Source organism: Alligator sinensis, unplaced genomic scaffold, assembly GCF_000455745.1.
Source record: "Alligator sinensis unplaced genomic scaffold, ASM45574v1 scaffold872_2, whole genome shotgun sequence".
Taxonomy (NCBI): domain Eukaryota; kingdom Metazoa; phylum Chordata; order Crocodylia; family Alligatoridae; genus Alligator; species Alligator sinensis.
In genome coordinates this window covers 1,463,144-1,479,009 of record NW_005842132.1, presented here as the reverse complement: position 1 = coordinate 1,479,009, position 15,866 = coordinate 1,463,144, and the positions used below count along the sequence as shown (strand labels likewise).

Here is a 15,866-nt window from a genome sequence, read left to right as displayed (position 1 = left end):
GAGGATGAGGATGGGGAGGAGGATGAGGAGGGCGAGACCCGCACGGGGCTGTCGTGGGGGGTCCTGGGCGAGGCCCCCCCCTGCACCCGCCCAGGCCTGTCCTCGTTGGGCCTGGCCCACAGGCCGCTGCTGACCGGAGGGGACTCGCCCTCCCGGGCTCTCTGGGCCCCCCCAGGGCGGCTCAGCCACCGGCCCCTGCTGGGCTCTGGCGCTGCCGCGTTGTCCCCCGGCGCCCGCTGGGACGCAAAGCCAGCCACCGGGGCGCTGGGCTTGAGCCCCCAACCCCTGCTGGGCTGTGGTCCTCGTTGGGCCTGGCCCACAGGCCGCTGCTGACCGGAGGGGACTCGCCCTCCCGGGCTCTCTGGGCCCCCCCAGGGCGGCTCAGCCACCGGCCCCTGCTGGGCTCTGGCGCTGCCGCGTTGTCCCCCGGCGCCCGCTGGGACGCAAAGCCAGCCACCGGGGCGCTGGGCTTGAGCCCCCAACCCCTGCTGGGCTGTGACGGGGGGAAATTCCCCCGCCGGGACGCGGAGCCGGCCACCGGGACGCTGGGGCTCGGCCGCCGGCCCCTGCTAGGGGGACAAGAATCGGGCTCTAGTGCCACGTGGGAGCGGGGCAGCCCCCACTGGGCCGGCGAAGGAGCCCCATGGAGGCCGGAGGGAGACAGGGCGTTTTCCAGGAGCTCGTGGTGGCGGCCGGGACTTGACGGGGACCGTCCGTCCCCGCTGGGGTCCGCGCAGGCCGAGCTCCCCCGCCGGGCCCCGTGGAGGAGCGCTGCAGGGCCAGGGCCGGCGAGCCGGGCGGCCAGACCCGCGGCGAGGCCCGAGAGAAAGGGCAGGCCGTTGGAGTACTACTTCTCCTGGTTCCTGTGTCTCTCCTCGTTGGCGCTGATGCTGATTTTCTTGGGCATCCTCTGGGTGAAGATGATGGGGCTCAGCCGGCTTCAGGGAGCCGAGGACAGCTGTGCGTGGTGAACGTCTCGCTTTCCCATCATCTTTTGTTCCCTTTCCCCCCTCGCTTTGCCACCTTCTTCTCCCTGCGTCCCCCCGCACTTTGGTTATCGCTGGGTTTCTTTTCCTCTCCCGTCCTTGTTAGTTGCAGAGCAGTAGCTTGAGTGTTTGTGTATTCAAGTGAATTTGGCGTCTGAGCCTTCAGCTCCAGAGATTTTATGGAGAGTGAAATTTTGGTTGGGAACAAGGACGTCTTTTACGATTCCCCATCGTAGGATGTACTGGCCGTGTAATTGCCTGTCTCGTGTCATCCTCTGCAAAGCACAGTCATTCTGCGGCTTTTTGTCCTGACCATGTTGAAAGAGCAGTACTGGACTCTCTTGCTGTCTGCTGCTTGCCTCCCAGCGTAGCAGAGAGCAAACAGGGCAAAAATGACCCCCCCTGTCGCAGCCTGTTCTGGTAGATCACATCCCCAGGCGTGATTTTTCCTTTGCTTCTGCAATGATGGAAGCAGGTTGGTGAAAGGAGGTGGCAAGGTGCAGTTGCTGACGCTCAACCTGTTCGTTGAGCGCGTGTATTTAAACGTTTTGACAAAATAAACTTGTTTCCTCTATCAGGATGATAGGGATGAGTGTCTTGATGTATGCTGTACACTTTTTGGACCATCCCCTCCTTAAAACGCATAGAAACGGGGAGTTTTAGTGCACATATTTGTTATAGTTTCACGTGGCTAAAATTGTTTTAAGGTACCTTGTGCCAACTCTGGCTGTTATATTGGTAAGGAGGATAAGAAGTGATCAGTCAGACTGTGTAGCTGGCAGGCTAAAAAGAGCCTCCTTCCCCTGGAATAATAGAAGCCTGTGCTTCTGCAGCCAGATCTGATTTTGATCCCTTTTGTAGCAGTGAAGTTTCCAAGTCACCACCGTATGCCATGCAGTGACAGTTAATGGCACAATGAGATGGGCATGGCTTTATGTAAATTATGAAGTGTTAAGCAGATTCAGTGAGCTATGCAGGAGTATGTAATCTCCCCTTTTTTCCATAGAATATGATCACAATAGTTTAGCAGCTCCAAATGATCTGCCAACGGAACAAAAACTCCTTGTATTTGCCCTGATAGAGAGCACACTGTTCATTTAGTTTCCAATCCTGCTTGCTGTAGTTCTTTCAATGGGCTATTTGCATAGCAAGGGATTATTCAGTGGGATTAAAAATAGCAGAATCAGATGCTTAGAGAATTAGCTGGTTTTTTAAATTACATAGTTAATTTCTCTGTCAAAGGTTTTATTTTGCAGCTGACTAACCTTGCTTTTCCTCTTGCTTATAGTTAAGCTGTTACCTGTGGATTGTAATAAAAAAACAGACGAAGTAAGTAACTCTTTTTTTTTTTTTTTTTTAATCTTGCAGTGGGTGCAGGCATCTGATAAAAGGTTAATTATTGCAGCAAACTCAGAAGACATTTTCTATCAATATGACTACAGAATAACCTCCATCCTTTTACAGTAATAATGTAGTGCTTTGCAGAAGTTGGATTTAATAGGCTTGTCTGGCCTTGTGGGGAGGGAAAAATGGTGTCTGTGTAGGAGCTTCTGAATGGTATAGATTTAAGCTTCTGAACATCTGAATCCCTTGCTGTTATGGAAACTTTTAGTTGATTATAACATAAGTGACTTTGATTGCTGACAAAGGCTGTAGCTGTATATTCATCTTTTGTAATACAGCCTTTAATACTGCTAACTCCCCTAATCTCTGTTAAAATGTGTTTATGCAGCCTTGACTTATTCCGTAATGTATTCTTGAGAGAGACAAACTTTTGTATCAAATTCAGGGTAGTAGTAGTATGTCCCTTGGAGAAATGTGTAGTAAATCCGCTTACTGTATATGAGTTTGAAGGAACTGCTCCTTCAGCTATTGTTGGGAATAAAAGGGTCCTAGACTATGAGGTTTGGGAGCTAGAAATGCTTACGTTTCACGGGATGTGCTCAGCAGTTCATAAATTTAGGCCCAGTAGGCCTCTTTGACTCCATAATCAAGTAATTTAATTTTATCCAGTCAAGTGAAGCATAACTGAACATACACTGCGATTAGTACTTTATTTTCTTTCTTTTGGCTGATTTAATTGCTGTCGTCTTCCTGTGGATGTGTTGATGTTTATTATGTGTTTCTGACTTCCAGTTCTGTCAAGCTAAACAGAAGAGCATTTTAATGAACATGCTGTATGAATTATATAACTACCTGGCAATACAAGCTGGTAAGTACCGGTTGTCATCATAAAGCACTTCTGTGTGTTCAGCAACCTGCATCTCCCAGCTGTCTGGACATCTTTAACCTTACCTGGAACAGAGGGGCCTTGTATAATTGACTGTTCCACTTGAAGAGTTCAGGGAAAGTAGGGTAAATAGTGGGGGGAAAAAAAGTTCCCTTTAAATAACCATTGTGCTTTGCTAATACATTTATACATTACTATAGAGAGAGATCTGTGTTTCCTTGGAGGACTCCTTACTTGCCTTTCACATACTAGAAATTTGAGCTGTAGATCTTCAGCTTCATAATACTTTTCTACCACCATGTGTGAAATTTTTGCCAGCTACCTGGAATCTTACTGTTTATTAACCAACTGTTGTATTAGCCATTAAAAGCTCCCAACACTCGTTTTTAAAAATGATTTAGGCACTTAAGGGCATAAATCTCAATGGAAGTCAATAGACTTGGTTTTCTAAGTCACTTCTGAAAAGCGGAATGTAGGTGCTTGTACCAATTAGCACCAGTTTAATGCTGTTTGTTTTACTGAACAATGGGAAGCTATAAATGAAGTCCTGCTTTCAAGTACCTAAGTCACCTAAGATGTTAACCGAGTTGTTCAGATGTTAAACAATTTTACGCTGTCATTTAACACACCTGTTCAGGCTTACTTTCAGGGCCAGTTTAACTACCCTGGGTGTGTGAGTCTTTCCCCAGCATTTGTCTTTGCCTAGTAGAAAATGGAGTAGGGAGGGGCTCCATTGTACCATTTTGTCCCTTGATAATCAAGTTCAACATCTTGCCCAGAGGATCATGTTCCTCTGTAATGCGTTTGGTCAGGTGTTCGGTTTTGGAGAATGGGGAGCCAGTGTTCCTTCCTGGCATCTGTGGTGAGCAGCAAATGCCTTGCAGCGTGAGATTTGATTGCCCCTATCTAGCCTATAAACTGTAGCTGCAAATTTTATTAATGGTCATAAAATTATCTAGCTGCAATATAACTCTCACCTCCTCTCACAAGACTTTTGCCCACAGCTAAAACTGATTTAAAAGGATAACATTTCAGGATAGATCCATGTATTTCCTAACTGTCTAAGAGCTTTTTTTCCCCCCTACGGAATTATTTTAATCTCTCTGACTTTTTTTCTAGGTAATTTTGAGTGTGGAAACCCTGAAAAGCTAAAAAGTAAATGCATTCTGGTTAGTGAAGCAAGGGATTATGTGGCGGTAAGTAGAATTGGAGTATATGTCTATTGTAGCATTGTTAAATATTTGTTATTTATTGCTTTAAGCATTCAGCTTGTTCTTTCCTCCTATTCCAGCTCTTTCCCCTCGTTTTCAGCTTTTCCTTTTGTCTCTTATGTTCTTTGTAGTCCTTTTGAAAACAATCTTTCACTTGGTCTTCAACACCACTGACTCAGCCACTGTAAATCTAGCTAATAGTTTGTTGCTTCACCTGAGTCATCAGTCTGTTTAAAACCAGAAATTGCCTTGAATTGGGAGCTGTCAGCAGTAATATTTTTTTCCCCTACCCCAAAGTGGTAAAAGACAGACAGACCACTTTGATCTAGCATTCTACTTTTTCATACATGGTTTTCAGCAAGTAGTCTTGGCATTCTGTGGACAGTATTTATTTTTACAGTGTACTTCATGCATCATGTACCATCATCATAACATTTCAGTCAGGACTCCAAACCAATCTCTGGGTTTCCTTTTCTTTCCACCAGTTAGCTGAATTAGTTGAACTGGTAGTAAGAATTAATGTAGAAAAAAGACGTACCTGTAGCAAATTCTCCTATTGCTGTACTAGAATAATGTTATTCCACCCTGCATGCAGAACTAATCTTCTTATGGGTTTTTCTGTTCAGAATGTAACTGGTACTCCCCCAGAGGAGTTTGGAGCTGCCCTGGATTGGATACTGACCAGTAACAAGGATTTAGGAATATGGTGAGTGACAGGAAATACGTAATTCACGGCGCTGGTTGGTCATGGAAGCATTCTTTCAGATGCAGCATATATGAGACTCTTGACTACTTGTGGTCATTAAACACCCTGAGGTCCTTATTGCAAATGCGGTAGTTTCAGTCCTTGTGTCCTGCCCCTGTTCAATGCGTGTGCGATGACAATCTGTCCTTTGACATCCTCTCCCCATACTTCCCACTAGCTACTGTTTTCTTCAGTTCTGCTACAAACAGCACTTTGGTGTTACAACATGGGACCATATTCTGCTGCAGAGGTCGCTGCATTTTATTGGTATGCGATTCAGTTGCTATAGCTGATGCAGTGTTTTAGGATGAAAATCAATATGGTAAAAAAATGAGAGAATTCTCAATGGCATCTTCAGAGTAGCGGCATTATCATGCAACTAACAGAATACCTGATCTTCAGTTGTATCGGTGCAAAGACTGCCACGTTCCCATTGACTTTTCTCAGCATGCTAGATCAGTCACGCTGAGCATTTCCTCTTATGCTTCACAGGTATATGTGGTTTCTACACTTAAAAGGGAGTGGGGATGTTTGTCTGGTTAGTTTTCAGTATCTGGCAGTGGGAAATCGTCATCCTGCAAAGATCAGCATGAGATTTTGTTCAGTCCTATGAAAAATATAGTGCCGTGTAAAATTTATCTATTTAAAATAGCTGCACTGCTTCTCTTCTTCTGATATTATAAAGTAGTCTCGGGGCTTTTGTGGAAGATGCCGAGAATTGCTGATGGCAGACAGGGAGACTCCATAAATTGGATGTAAAGTGCTGAGGCACAGCTCCATTATTTGGAAACAAATGTTTGATGAATCGGCCAGGAGGACAGACTTGAGCAATCTGAGACTGCCTCCTTTGCAGCGATTCACAGGCCAGATTGTGAGCCACCCTGACACAACTCACATTTCCATCAGCCTCTGAAGGATTTTAAGCCTTTGTTGTAGGAAACCAGAATATTGAGCTTGTTGCCTTCATGGCCTAATATGATAGGAAATGTTACCTAATGCAGGGCTGTCTTCTTGAGCCCACCCACTCGCTGACATGCTGCTCTGAAAGGTGCCTCTTCCCACCCACTTCAGCACTAACTCTGCAGTCTGATAATAAATTTCATTGTAGTTAATTATTTCACTGCGATGTAACTCATTTCAGCACAAACACTGGAGTAGTGGGCACAGCTTGTGTAGAATTCCCACTATTTTATTTCTCTCAGTCTGTCATCCGTAGCTGCTGCTGTAATCTGCTGTTCCAGGTGCTGTCTGTTTCTTTGTGGTTCTTTGAACATGAAGACTCCACAAAACAAGGCAGTGTTCCCTGAGGGGCAAGCTTGGACTTGTCGGTGGGATGGGATCCAATGCATTTTAATTAATATTTTCTATTGGAGCACTGTTCGAGTCACGGCCTGGCAACATGAAACACTCCCCATTTCTGTATTTTCCGTAATTAACAATTCCATCAACAGTTCACCGAATTGATTTGGCTTTTGGCAGCTCAATATGAAACTGTATGAATGCAGAGCATACTAAAAACCTGCTGGTGGTATTTTTGCAAACAATCTGTGAGCTTATTTGATGGGACTGGTCAGAAAGCAGAATGAATAAAGACTGCACTTGGTAATCCAGGTGCATTTTGTAAGCAGTCACTTAAGACTTGGCCTTATAAATAAGACAAAGTAAGTGGGAAAACACTGGATGTCGCCAGGTACAGTAGGGCTCAACTAACCCATTCCAAGCCATCAGATTCCTGTGATTTACACATGACCGAGCTAAGGGATGAAATCATTTGGACTGTCGGTCTGCTATTCATTGCTTAAAGGTAAATTTGGTACCTTTAAAAAAACAGTCCTCTTAATCCATCTCCTATAAATCTGGCCACTTTAGTTTGCGTTATCTAATGCCTGTTGTTTTAAAACTTCCAGTAAGGAAGTAAACATGGGGTGGTGGGGAGCGACTGAAACGGGTCTCTGATTACATAGCAGATGTATGAGCGATCTTCAGTATGGATGAAGTCTGGCTGTAGCCATAGTTTTTTCCGAGGGTGTGCCTGGCTTTGCTGCGGATGGCTTTGATTTGTTGTCGCTTTTCCCGTTAAACTGTTTATGCTCATCTGTACAGAGCAAAATAGTGCAACCTCCACGGACATTGGCACTCTCAACGGCTCTCTGTGCAATTGCTGATGAGCGACTCAGTAAACATTTCCATTTCTCTGTGCTGGGAGGTGGGAATCCAATTTAAAGTTTAATCTTCTGCATGCTGAGAGGTGCTGTCAAAGAGTCTGTAGAGGGAGACTTCAGTTTACCAGTGGGAGTTCCAGGCCTGCTGCCTTTTCTAAAGCCGTATTCATCCTTTCTGAGCAGCCAGTGCTGAAATGTTCTGGAAAGACCAGCAGCAAAAATATGTTGCTGTTTTCTACCCAGTGTACTCAGAGTTACAGCCTCTGTAGCCAATTTATGTTCGCCTTCTCCTGTTTACAGCCTGCATTTGGAATCTGTCCTCGACAGTGATGACTTTTCTGCCTCTTCCCATCAGGTTAAAAGGCAAAGACCCCTCAGAACCAGTTACCAGCATCGACCAGGTGGTCTGTCTCGAATCCACCCGTCCTCGGATGGGGTTGATCTGTCGCTTCCGCCGGGCATTGACCACTGCTATTACAACCCTTTTCATCTTTTTTTGGTGTAAGTCTTCAGCACTAATGGTTGGGATTTCAACATGCCTCATGTACGTACACGCGCACACACGCATACAGGCGTGCACACACACACACGCATGTACCTAAATGCATCTAGTGAAAAAGGTGTAAGGAATTCTGCTGATGAATTAAGTTTTAATTAACCTGTGTTCTGGCTAAATGAGGACACTTGTGGACCCACTTTCAGGGTGAGCGCCTTAGGTTTATTTTAGATCAGCAAGCCATTTAGCTAGGCAATTCTCAAGCACCCGTTTCAGTGGCCTACAAAATTAGTGCATTAATAGCCTGCCTGAAGGATTTCATTCTCTAGCTTTTCTTTATACAGCACTATCAAGCAAACCGGCCTCTTTATTAAGGAGTTATAGTGTTTCTTTATTACTGATTTGTATTTTGGTAACATCAGGATGCCCCACCCGAGAGTAGGATCCAGCTGAGTTAGGTTCTGTACAGACACATAGTTAAGGCAGTGCCTCCCCTGAAGAGCTTACAGCCTAGGTACTCCAAGTGGAGGAGAGATAAAAGGAAGTATCACCACCCCCATTTTAGAGAGGGGTAACCAATGCCCAAAGTAATTAGATGTCTTGCTTATGCTCATACAGGGGGGTTGTGGCAAAGCCAGGACTTGAGTGTAAATGTCCTGAGTCCCAGTCTGCTGCTTCAACCACATACCTGTCCATATGAGTGTACAGCTTCAGAGCACTAACTCTGACAGTTCTGGATCATTATTATTGGGAGGCGTTTGCAAAGAGATGGCTCTAGAAGTTTACAGGTGTACAGCCTTGTAATCACCCCGGTTTGTTTCCTGATGGATAGGAGTTCCACACATGGGACCCTCGCCGCCAGGCTGCAGTTCCAGGGTTCTTGTAATATCCCAGAGAAATGCTCTGGATTCCATTCCAGGCAGTCCCTGGACTTCCAGTAATAGAAACTCTTTGGTATGAGGCTGTATGGGGAAACAGAGCAGCTCACGTCCAAAGATTGCATGCAAGTGACCCATGCTGGCATTTCTTTTGTTCCTGTTACAGGTCTAGCTGCCTTATGGGGAATCTTGATCTTCTTGAGGTATCGCTGGCGGAAGATGGAGGAAGAAGAACAGGCCATGTATGAAATGGTGAAGAAAATCATAGGTAGAGCCTGGTATCCCTTGGAAAAATGTAACTGATAACATTATCGTTGATTGCAGACAGTTCTGTTGCTCATCGTGCCCCTGTTCTGTGTCTCCTTACAGCCATTGTCCAGGATCACTACAAAGAATGGGAGCGGAATTTGGAGCGGTACCCCTACGTAGGCATCCTCCATGTCCGGGACAGCCTCATCCCCCCGCAGAGCAGGTGAGCTGGTTCTTTCTCTTTAAGATAGGCTCAACACCAAGTTCTTCAGCTCAGGTCATACAGCAGTTCCTGAGTAACGCCCAATGAGCAGAGGATTGATGGGGAGGAGAGTGAAGAATTCCAGAAGTGCGTACCTGGCCTTTCGGTTTCTAAGGGATTCTGACAGAACTCATGCTCTGCCTTAACCCTGCTACAGATCATTGTGACAGTGCTGGGGCTGATATTTTGTGCAGTCACGCGGGCAAGTTGTCATCATTCCATCAAGCAGTAATTGAATTTTGTTTTTTCCTGAGAATTGGGTGTGCTGTTTGCTCTCTCCCCTGTAGCCTGAGCTAGATTTTTGCCCTTTGTCTTGCCACCATTCTCACTTATCCTGTGGCAAAGTTAAACTGTGGTGCATGTCTTTCACTGAGTAAATGAGGCCGGCTTGTCCTCTTCTCTCGGTGGCTGTGTGCATTGTCATTCCCAGGGAGTCAGGTTAAGATCAGCACTGTACTGCAGTTTTCCACAGACCAGAGTAAACCAATTACCGTTTAAGCAGAAGTAAATACTCTCCAGCTTGAGGCAGATTTTTAAGCGGTTGCTTTTCAAGGAGGCAGCATGGTGATATGTGAACTACAGAGTTAGGAGGCTGAGGTCCTGTAGTAAACCCTGCCAACTAGAGGTGCACCAATATATCGGTTCATATCGTATCAGCACCGATAAAAAGAAAATTGACATCAGCGATCGACTTTTTTGGCCAGTAATGTCATTGATAAATTCCGCGTGCATGTGCATAGCTGCAGCATGCACATGGCCACGAATGCAGCTTGGCAGCTTGGAGAGCAGCCTCCTGCCAGTAAATCTGTGGGGGAAGGGGCATGGGGTGAGGGAGGGAGTGGGGCAGGGGCATACGCTGCCCAGTGGCAGGGTGCGGGACAGAGTTGCAGGTGTCTTGTCTGGGGTGGGGGGGCTCCTGCTGCTGTGAGCCCCCAATGCCTCCCCCGGGGGTGCATGTGCACCCTGGATTTATGCGTGGGTTAAGGGTGGGTTGGGCCAGGGCTGCACTTGGGGTAGGCAGTGGCAAGGTGGGGTGGGTGGCATCGGCACTGGGAGGAAGGCTGTGGGGAATTTTGGAGTGACTGCAGTCCCCCGCTAGCCTACCCTCCCAGCACCACCCCATCCCAGCCCCCCCTGCTGGGAAGAGTCCGTGGCAGGCAGCTTGCCCTCGCCTTGTGCACAAATCTGGGGGGTATATACCCTCCCATACCTCGCCCAGGGTGCGTGCAGTGGCAGCAGCTGCCCCCCGATGAGCCACTCGCAGCTCTGTCCCGTGCCCCACCCTGCCCGTTCTGGGCAGCGCCTGTTCCTACCCCTGCCCCACTCCCTCCCTGACAGTGGGGGCCTCAATCTGTCCCCCCTACAGACTTACCAGCTCCTCTCTAAGCTGCCAGGCTGCATAGCAGCAGTCGGATTGAACTTTGCATTGAACAGCATTGAACTTTGATTTCATCTTCTTTTGGAAATCAGCCATAACGGTCACTTTGTAAGCAGCAACATATGACCTAAGCAAGAAAACGCTAGGCTGAAATGACTGTGGTCCTTTTTGTTTTTCTTTTGCTGCTTTCAGGAAAAAAATGAAGCGGGTTTGGGGGAGAGCTGTGGACTTCCTGGCTTCAAACGAATCGCGGATTCAGACAGAGTCGCACAGAGTAGCGGGAGAAGATATGCTGGTGTGGAGATGGACTCAGCCCTCTTACCTCTCTGACTCAGAGCACTAAGCTGGAATCAACGGATGAGCCATTGGTTCCGATCTGTGCAATCCCCTCTCTGATGGCGGGAAGGGCTGGTCGCTGTCTGAACCCCTCTGTTCGGACTTGCTCTGACCCCCTTCCCCTCTATTTCTAAGAGAGACTGACCAGGTTTTTCAGGGCAATAACCTTAGCTTGTAAGGAAGATGGACTTGAGCTGGGGACAAGCCAGACGCACACCAAAGCCAGCTTTCTAGCGAGTACTTGGCTTCCATGAGCAAAACAGCCAGACAGTTTTTAACAGAAAAACACATACCTAATAGAAAGGGTCATGAGATCTCTTCCCCTGAGGTCATTTGAAACTACCCTTACCCTGTGGAGGCCAGAGAGTGGCTTTATCCATTAGGTAGCACTCTGAAAGAAAAGAGTTAAATATTTCCCAGGGAAACAGAGATGAGAGTTAGGATCCATTGTGTTACCAGGTGCTTCTATCTCACCAGCACACCAAGAATCTATCACTTAAGGGATGCTTAACAAGGGAAATGTGTGTTTGTCCTTACAAGGAGTGGGGGAGGGGGGGTAGGACTGAGGGGGAAGACAGTATTATGTGCCTTGAAAGATTTGGGGTGGGGATGGGGTGTTGGAGGAGAGGTGACGCTCTCCTGCACTCTGTGTCTGCTGTCCTTGTGCTCTGTGTTATACTAGGGGTGGGGAGTGGGCGTGGGGGAGCAGATGGAAAATGGCAGGTCATAGGTAGACATAACAAGCATATTCTTACAGCTTCAGCTTAGATGCAAAATGAGCTGAGAAGAAGTCATTAGGGGTGGTGAATGTACATGATTTTACTGGGCAGCTGCAACATGTGTACTACGTTTAAGAGCAGAGATACCCAGTGCCTACAGTATTGATACGGGGATTGTTACTGCAGTGCCACAAAAGGTAGTTGATCTCCAGTATAGCATACTCTTTTGACACTGCAGTCTTCATCTTTTGTATCTCCAGCAGTTGGGCTCCTTAATTTTTGTTCTGTCCAGTTGAGAAGTGTTTTGTTTCAAGGGGCAAATAGCACCGGACTTAATCTGGGCTGAAATGCAATTCGTTAGTCTCTGTGCCCCCGGTATTGTAAAACCACTCTCCAAATCACTGCTAAGACAGCAGAGACCCAAGTCACTTCTGGCATAAATCTATTGGCTTCACTTATGCCAGCAGTGATTTCGAGCCCGTAAACCAGTGGATTTGATTCTTGTTAGTGTCATAAATACAGTGCACGTATCCATATTTGTCTGTAATGTTGGGTGCATATCAAGCTGCTTCTTTGAGGTTCTGGGCCAGCAGGTTAACTGTGGTACGGCTGTTGAACCCTGGCCTGCCGCTCTGTTGTAATAAGATATCCTAGAAGGTTTGAATCGGTTCTTTAGCATATGTAAACGTGTTATCATTTTAATGGGGAAGTTTGTGCTTTTGCCACCCCCCCCCTCCACATCGAAGGGTAGCTGGAATTTTTCACCTATGCATTCTGCAAGCTGCTGAGGCAGACTGCAGAGATTCATTATATACCTCCTGCTGCCTCATCAGCCAAAATCAGTACGGAGCAAGAAGCCATCTCCAGAAACAAGGCGCTAGGACGTCGTATTAGCTAAGTAGGAGCGATCCTGCGCTGAGTTGAATTTTATCCCCATATGTTCCTTTTTGTAGTGCAGGCAGGGTGTTGGAACAAAAGAGGAATCTCGACAGCTGCCTTGGAGACATTAGCCATCTTTTCCCATCCCTTATTGATTAAAATGGATGATAAAACAAAGGCAGCCTTTATTCTTTTAATGTGTTACGACAAGATCTTCATTGGTGGTGGTTGCAAAAATTCCCACAGTGCCTCCGTTCTTAGATCTTTTTAAAATGTCTGTGGATTTTTGTTTTGTTTTATTAACCATCTGAATTTGAAGTGGAAAAGGCCAAGCCTTGCAACAGTCTTCTTGCATTGTTGATGACATTCATTATTCTATTTTTATTTTTTTACTTTTTGTAGGATGAATCTCACTGGGTCGGTGCTATTTATTACACATTTAAATTGGCTCTGCATTTTAACTTGTAGAATAAATTTGTTATAAATTATTATTCATATTTATTTGTGTTGTGGTATTTAATGATCAATGCCTCGTGCATACACAGAGCAAAGAGGAAGGTGCCTCCTGCAAAGAGTTTGCAACCCAAGTAGTTAAGGCAAGAGGTAAAATGGGGAGTGCAGGGAAACAATGAGAAAGTGATTGGGGAACATGACAGTCGGTGATCTTAGCATTACCTCTGTGTTGTCAGGTTTCTGGTAGGCAAATTAGACTGCCTCATTTGGAACAGATGGCATCTTCCATAAAAGGTGCAAACTAAGAAGCATTTATCCCTTGTGGATGCACGTGTAGAAGACGCTGACAGGTTTATGTAGATTAAAATATTACCAGCATTCACTTATTCCAGTAGATTGATCAACACGTCTGACAGGTGATGAAGACAGCAATGGTTGAAGCAGGGGGATGGGAGGGAAGAAATGAGCAAGATTTTTAGCAGTGACTAGTGACTTGGGGTGTTATACAGTCCTCGGATCACTCGGGGTGGGCACACAGGGTCACCGCCACTTCTGACAACCTCAGCCTTGGGATATGTTCCAGACTGATTGAGTCAACGTGTTACTTCCCCTCCCTCCTGCTAAGTAACACCTCCCTTTGCAAAGTGCTTTTAGATCTTGGGATAAAATCCCAAGAATTACTAAAGAAGCAGGACCCAGGCATGAGCCTGGCTGTCCTCCGGGGTATGGTGCCAGACTGAAATATGGGTGATCTGAGAACTCTTCCCAGCTCTGATGTCTAATTTAGTGGGTCACTTCCCCTCTGTATCTCAGTTTCCCCATCTGTAAAATGGAGTGAATATTCACCTCATTTGTGCTACACCTGCAGTTTTTGTAACCCTCCTGTGCGACTGATACGGAGGGCTTACTGCAGCAGTTCTGGTTAGGGTGACATATATTGTGTCAAGGGTGAGAGCAAAAGACGAGTCCCAACCTACCTCTTCGGGAAGTAACTGGTCATCTTTCAAGAGACATGGCCAGGTAGAAAGCAGATGCTTACACTAAATGTTGGCAAGCCTGAGTAGCTTCTAAGCTCTCATTAGAATCCATGCGTTGGGTATTTCAAATTAATCTCTGAATGCCAAGGTAAAATGCCACCGAATGCCAGCAGCTCTGAATGTTTGCGCTCCACAGAGCAAGCTCACGGTGTGTTTAACTTCCATCAAGGGCCTCCTTGGGAAGGAGACAAGAGCAGAGTTAATTGTCACTGCTCAACTTCTGCGCTTTTAGCTGGCTCCACTCTCGTTTGGGTAGATGAATGCTTTTATTCCTCTTGCAATGTGGGACCTAAGTGCCAGGGGAGTGGATTTACAACATCACAAAGGGCAGGAAACTACCCAGCTCCCACTGAAAGTCAGTGGGATCTAATTCTCTTCAGAATAGCAGCATGTTGCTTGCGAGACCCTTTGATGTTGCTTGCCCCGCAGAGGAAGTTTTGCTTTTCACGAATGCATGCTTTCTTCAGGTTGTCGGGTAGAGCAAAAGGTGCTATGGGCTGCAATATGTTCTGTGCTCACTATTGTTTCCCAAAGGCCAGTGGAGGTTGGGGACCGCTTCGTTCCCCCTTTCAGGAGACACTGCCCTGAAATGTCTGCATCATTGCTAGGGTTTTTGAACAGAAAGGGGTAGAAGGAGAAGTGGCTTAATGAAAGGTTAATTCCCCCCCCTCCAAACCTGCATTCCTGTTTAGATGCTAGTCCCCAGTCTGGGTTGCTAAGTTACAGCTGGAGTATGCTCCAGGTTAGGAAGTAGTCTTCAGTTTGTTGTAATTATACCAGCTGCAGATGGTTGCTTTGAACCTGGGTGCCAAGCACTCCCCCCCCATAATGACACATGAAAGAGTGGGCAAGAGGAAGCTTTGGCTAATAAGGAACTAGAGGGTTTAATACTCCCTGATTGACTCCCCACTGGATTTTGCTGCTGGAAGCCTTGGCCCCTCAACAGTAAATTCCTAATGCTGACCCTCTTTGTAGGCTCCAAAGGGAAGAGCTTCCCATTCCCAAGTGACGGATCAGTCCCTTGATCTCCCTCCCCTCTTCAACGCTTCGTTTGCAACTCGTATTGACTGAGCTCTTGCTTCTAGAGTCCACCCCCACCTTTTGCAAGTAGTAAGCCTCTATAAATAAACCCTCCAATGGTGTGCTGATAAAGCCATCGCATCCCCTTACTGTCAGAAAGAGAAATATGTACCAACAAGGAATCTAAAATAAAATTTGCCCTTTATCTTTTTATTTCCTCCTTCCATTTAAAGGCTTTCATATTAAATGTTTTGTCTCCTGCTGACATGACAGCTGATGCTGTGCCTTATTTATGGGAAGCAGAGTTAGGGAGCTGTGCCAGTTCTACTGGAAAGATCAACACGAGCTGAACAATTAAGAGAACATCTAGTGAGATCTGCCAAAAGGGCCCCTTCCTTCCAATGGACTCTTTCCCCCTCACCAACCACCTTGTCTCAAGTAATCACTCCCAAAACATCCCCCGGGATTTCTGCTACAGCTTTGCTCCACTTTTAAAGACCAGCACTTCATGCTTGTATGGGGTTCTCCAGAAGATCTATGGCCCTTCTCATCTGGTGTCTCAACTGTTTGACCAACATCTATAGAGCAAGTTGTTATCGTAGCTGTCTTAAGCCAGACCCTGCTGCACCTCGGGACGCTTGTACACGTTACGATAAAATGATGGTGTAGCTGGCTCCAGAGCCTGCTGAAAGTCTTTCACTGACTTAGTAGGTTCTGGATCAGGTCTGCAATGCTTATATAGCTCCAGGCTCTTTCACCCCTCTGTGTGTGTGTGCGTGTGTGTGTGTGTGCGTGTAAGCCCACAGATACAAGGCTGGTTGCCTA

The 15,866-nt window shown here is 46.5% G+C and overlaps 1 protein-coding gene across 1 annotated transcript in view; it reads left to right on the top strand.

Moving 5' to 3' along the window:
- Window positions 1-13,851, top strand: part of LEMD2 (LEM domain containing 2) — a 14,032-nt gene extending 181 nt beyond the window's left edge. The window contains exons 2-11 of the mRNA XM_025205828.1: window positions 4-283; window positions 484-960; window positions 2,275-2,315; window positions 3,123-3,198; window positions 4,336-4,412; window positions 5,054-5,133; window positions 7,690-7,835; window positions 8,875-8,976; window positions 9,078-9,180; window positions 10,790-13,851. Coding sequence (XP_025061613.1) covers window positions 4-283; window positions 484-960; window positions 2,275-2,315; window positions 3,123-3,198; window positions 4,336-4,412; window positions 5,054-5,133; window positions 7,690-7,835; window positions 8,875-8,976; window positions 9,078-9,180; window positions 10,790-10,940 — 1,533 coding nt within the window. The 3' untranslated portion in view covers window positions 10,941-13,851. The remainder of the gene's footprint in view (window positions 1-3; window positions 284-483; window positions 961-2,274; window positions 2,316-3,122; window positions 3,199-4,335; window positions 4,413-5,053; window positions 5,134-7,689; window positions 7,836-8,874; window positions 8,977-9,077; window positions 9,181-10,789) is intronic.
- The last annotated feature ends 2,015 nt before the right edge of the window (window positions 13,852-15,866 follow it).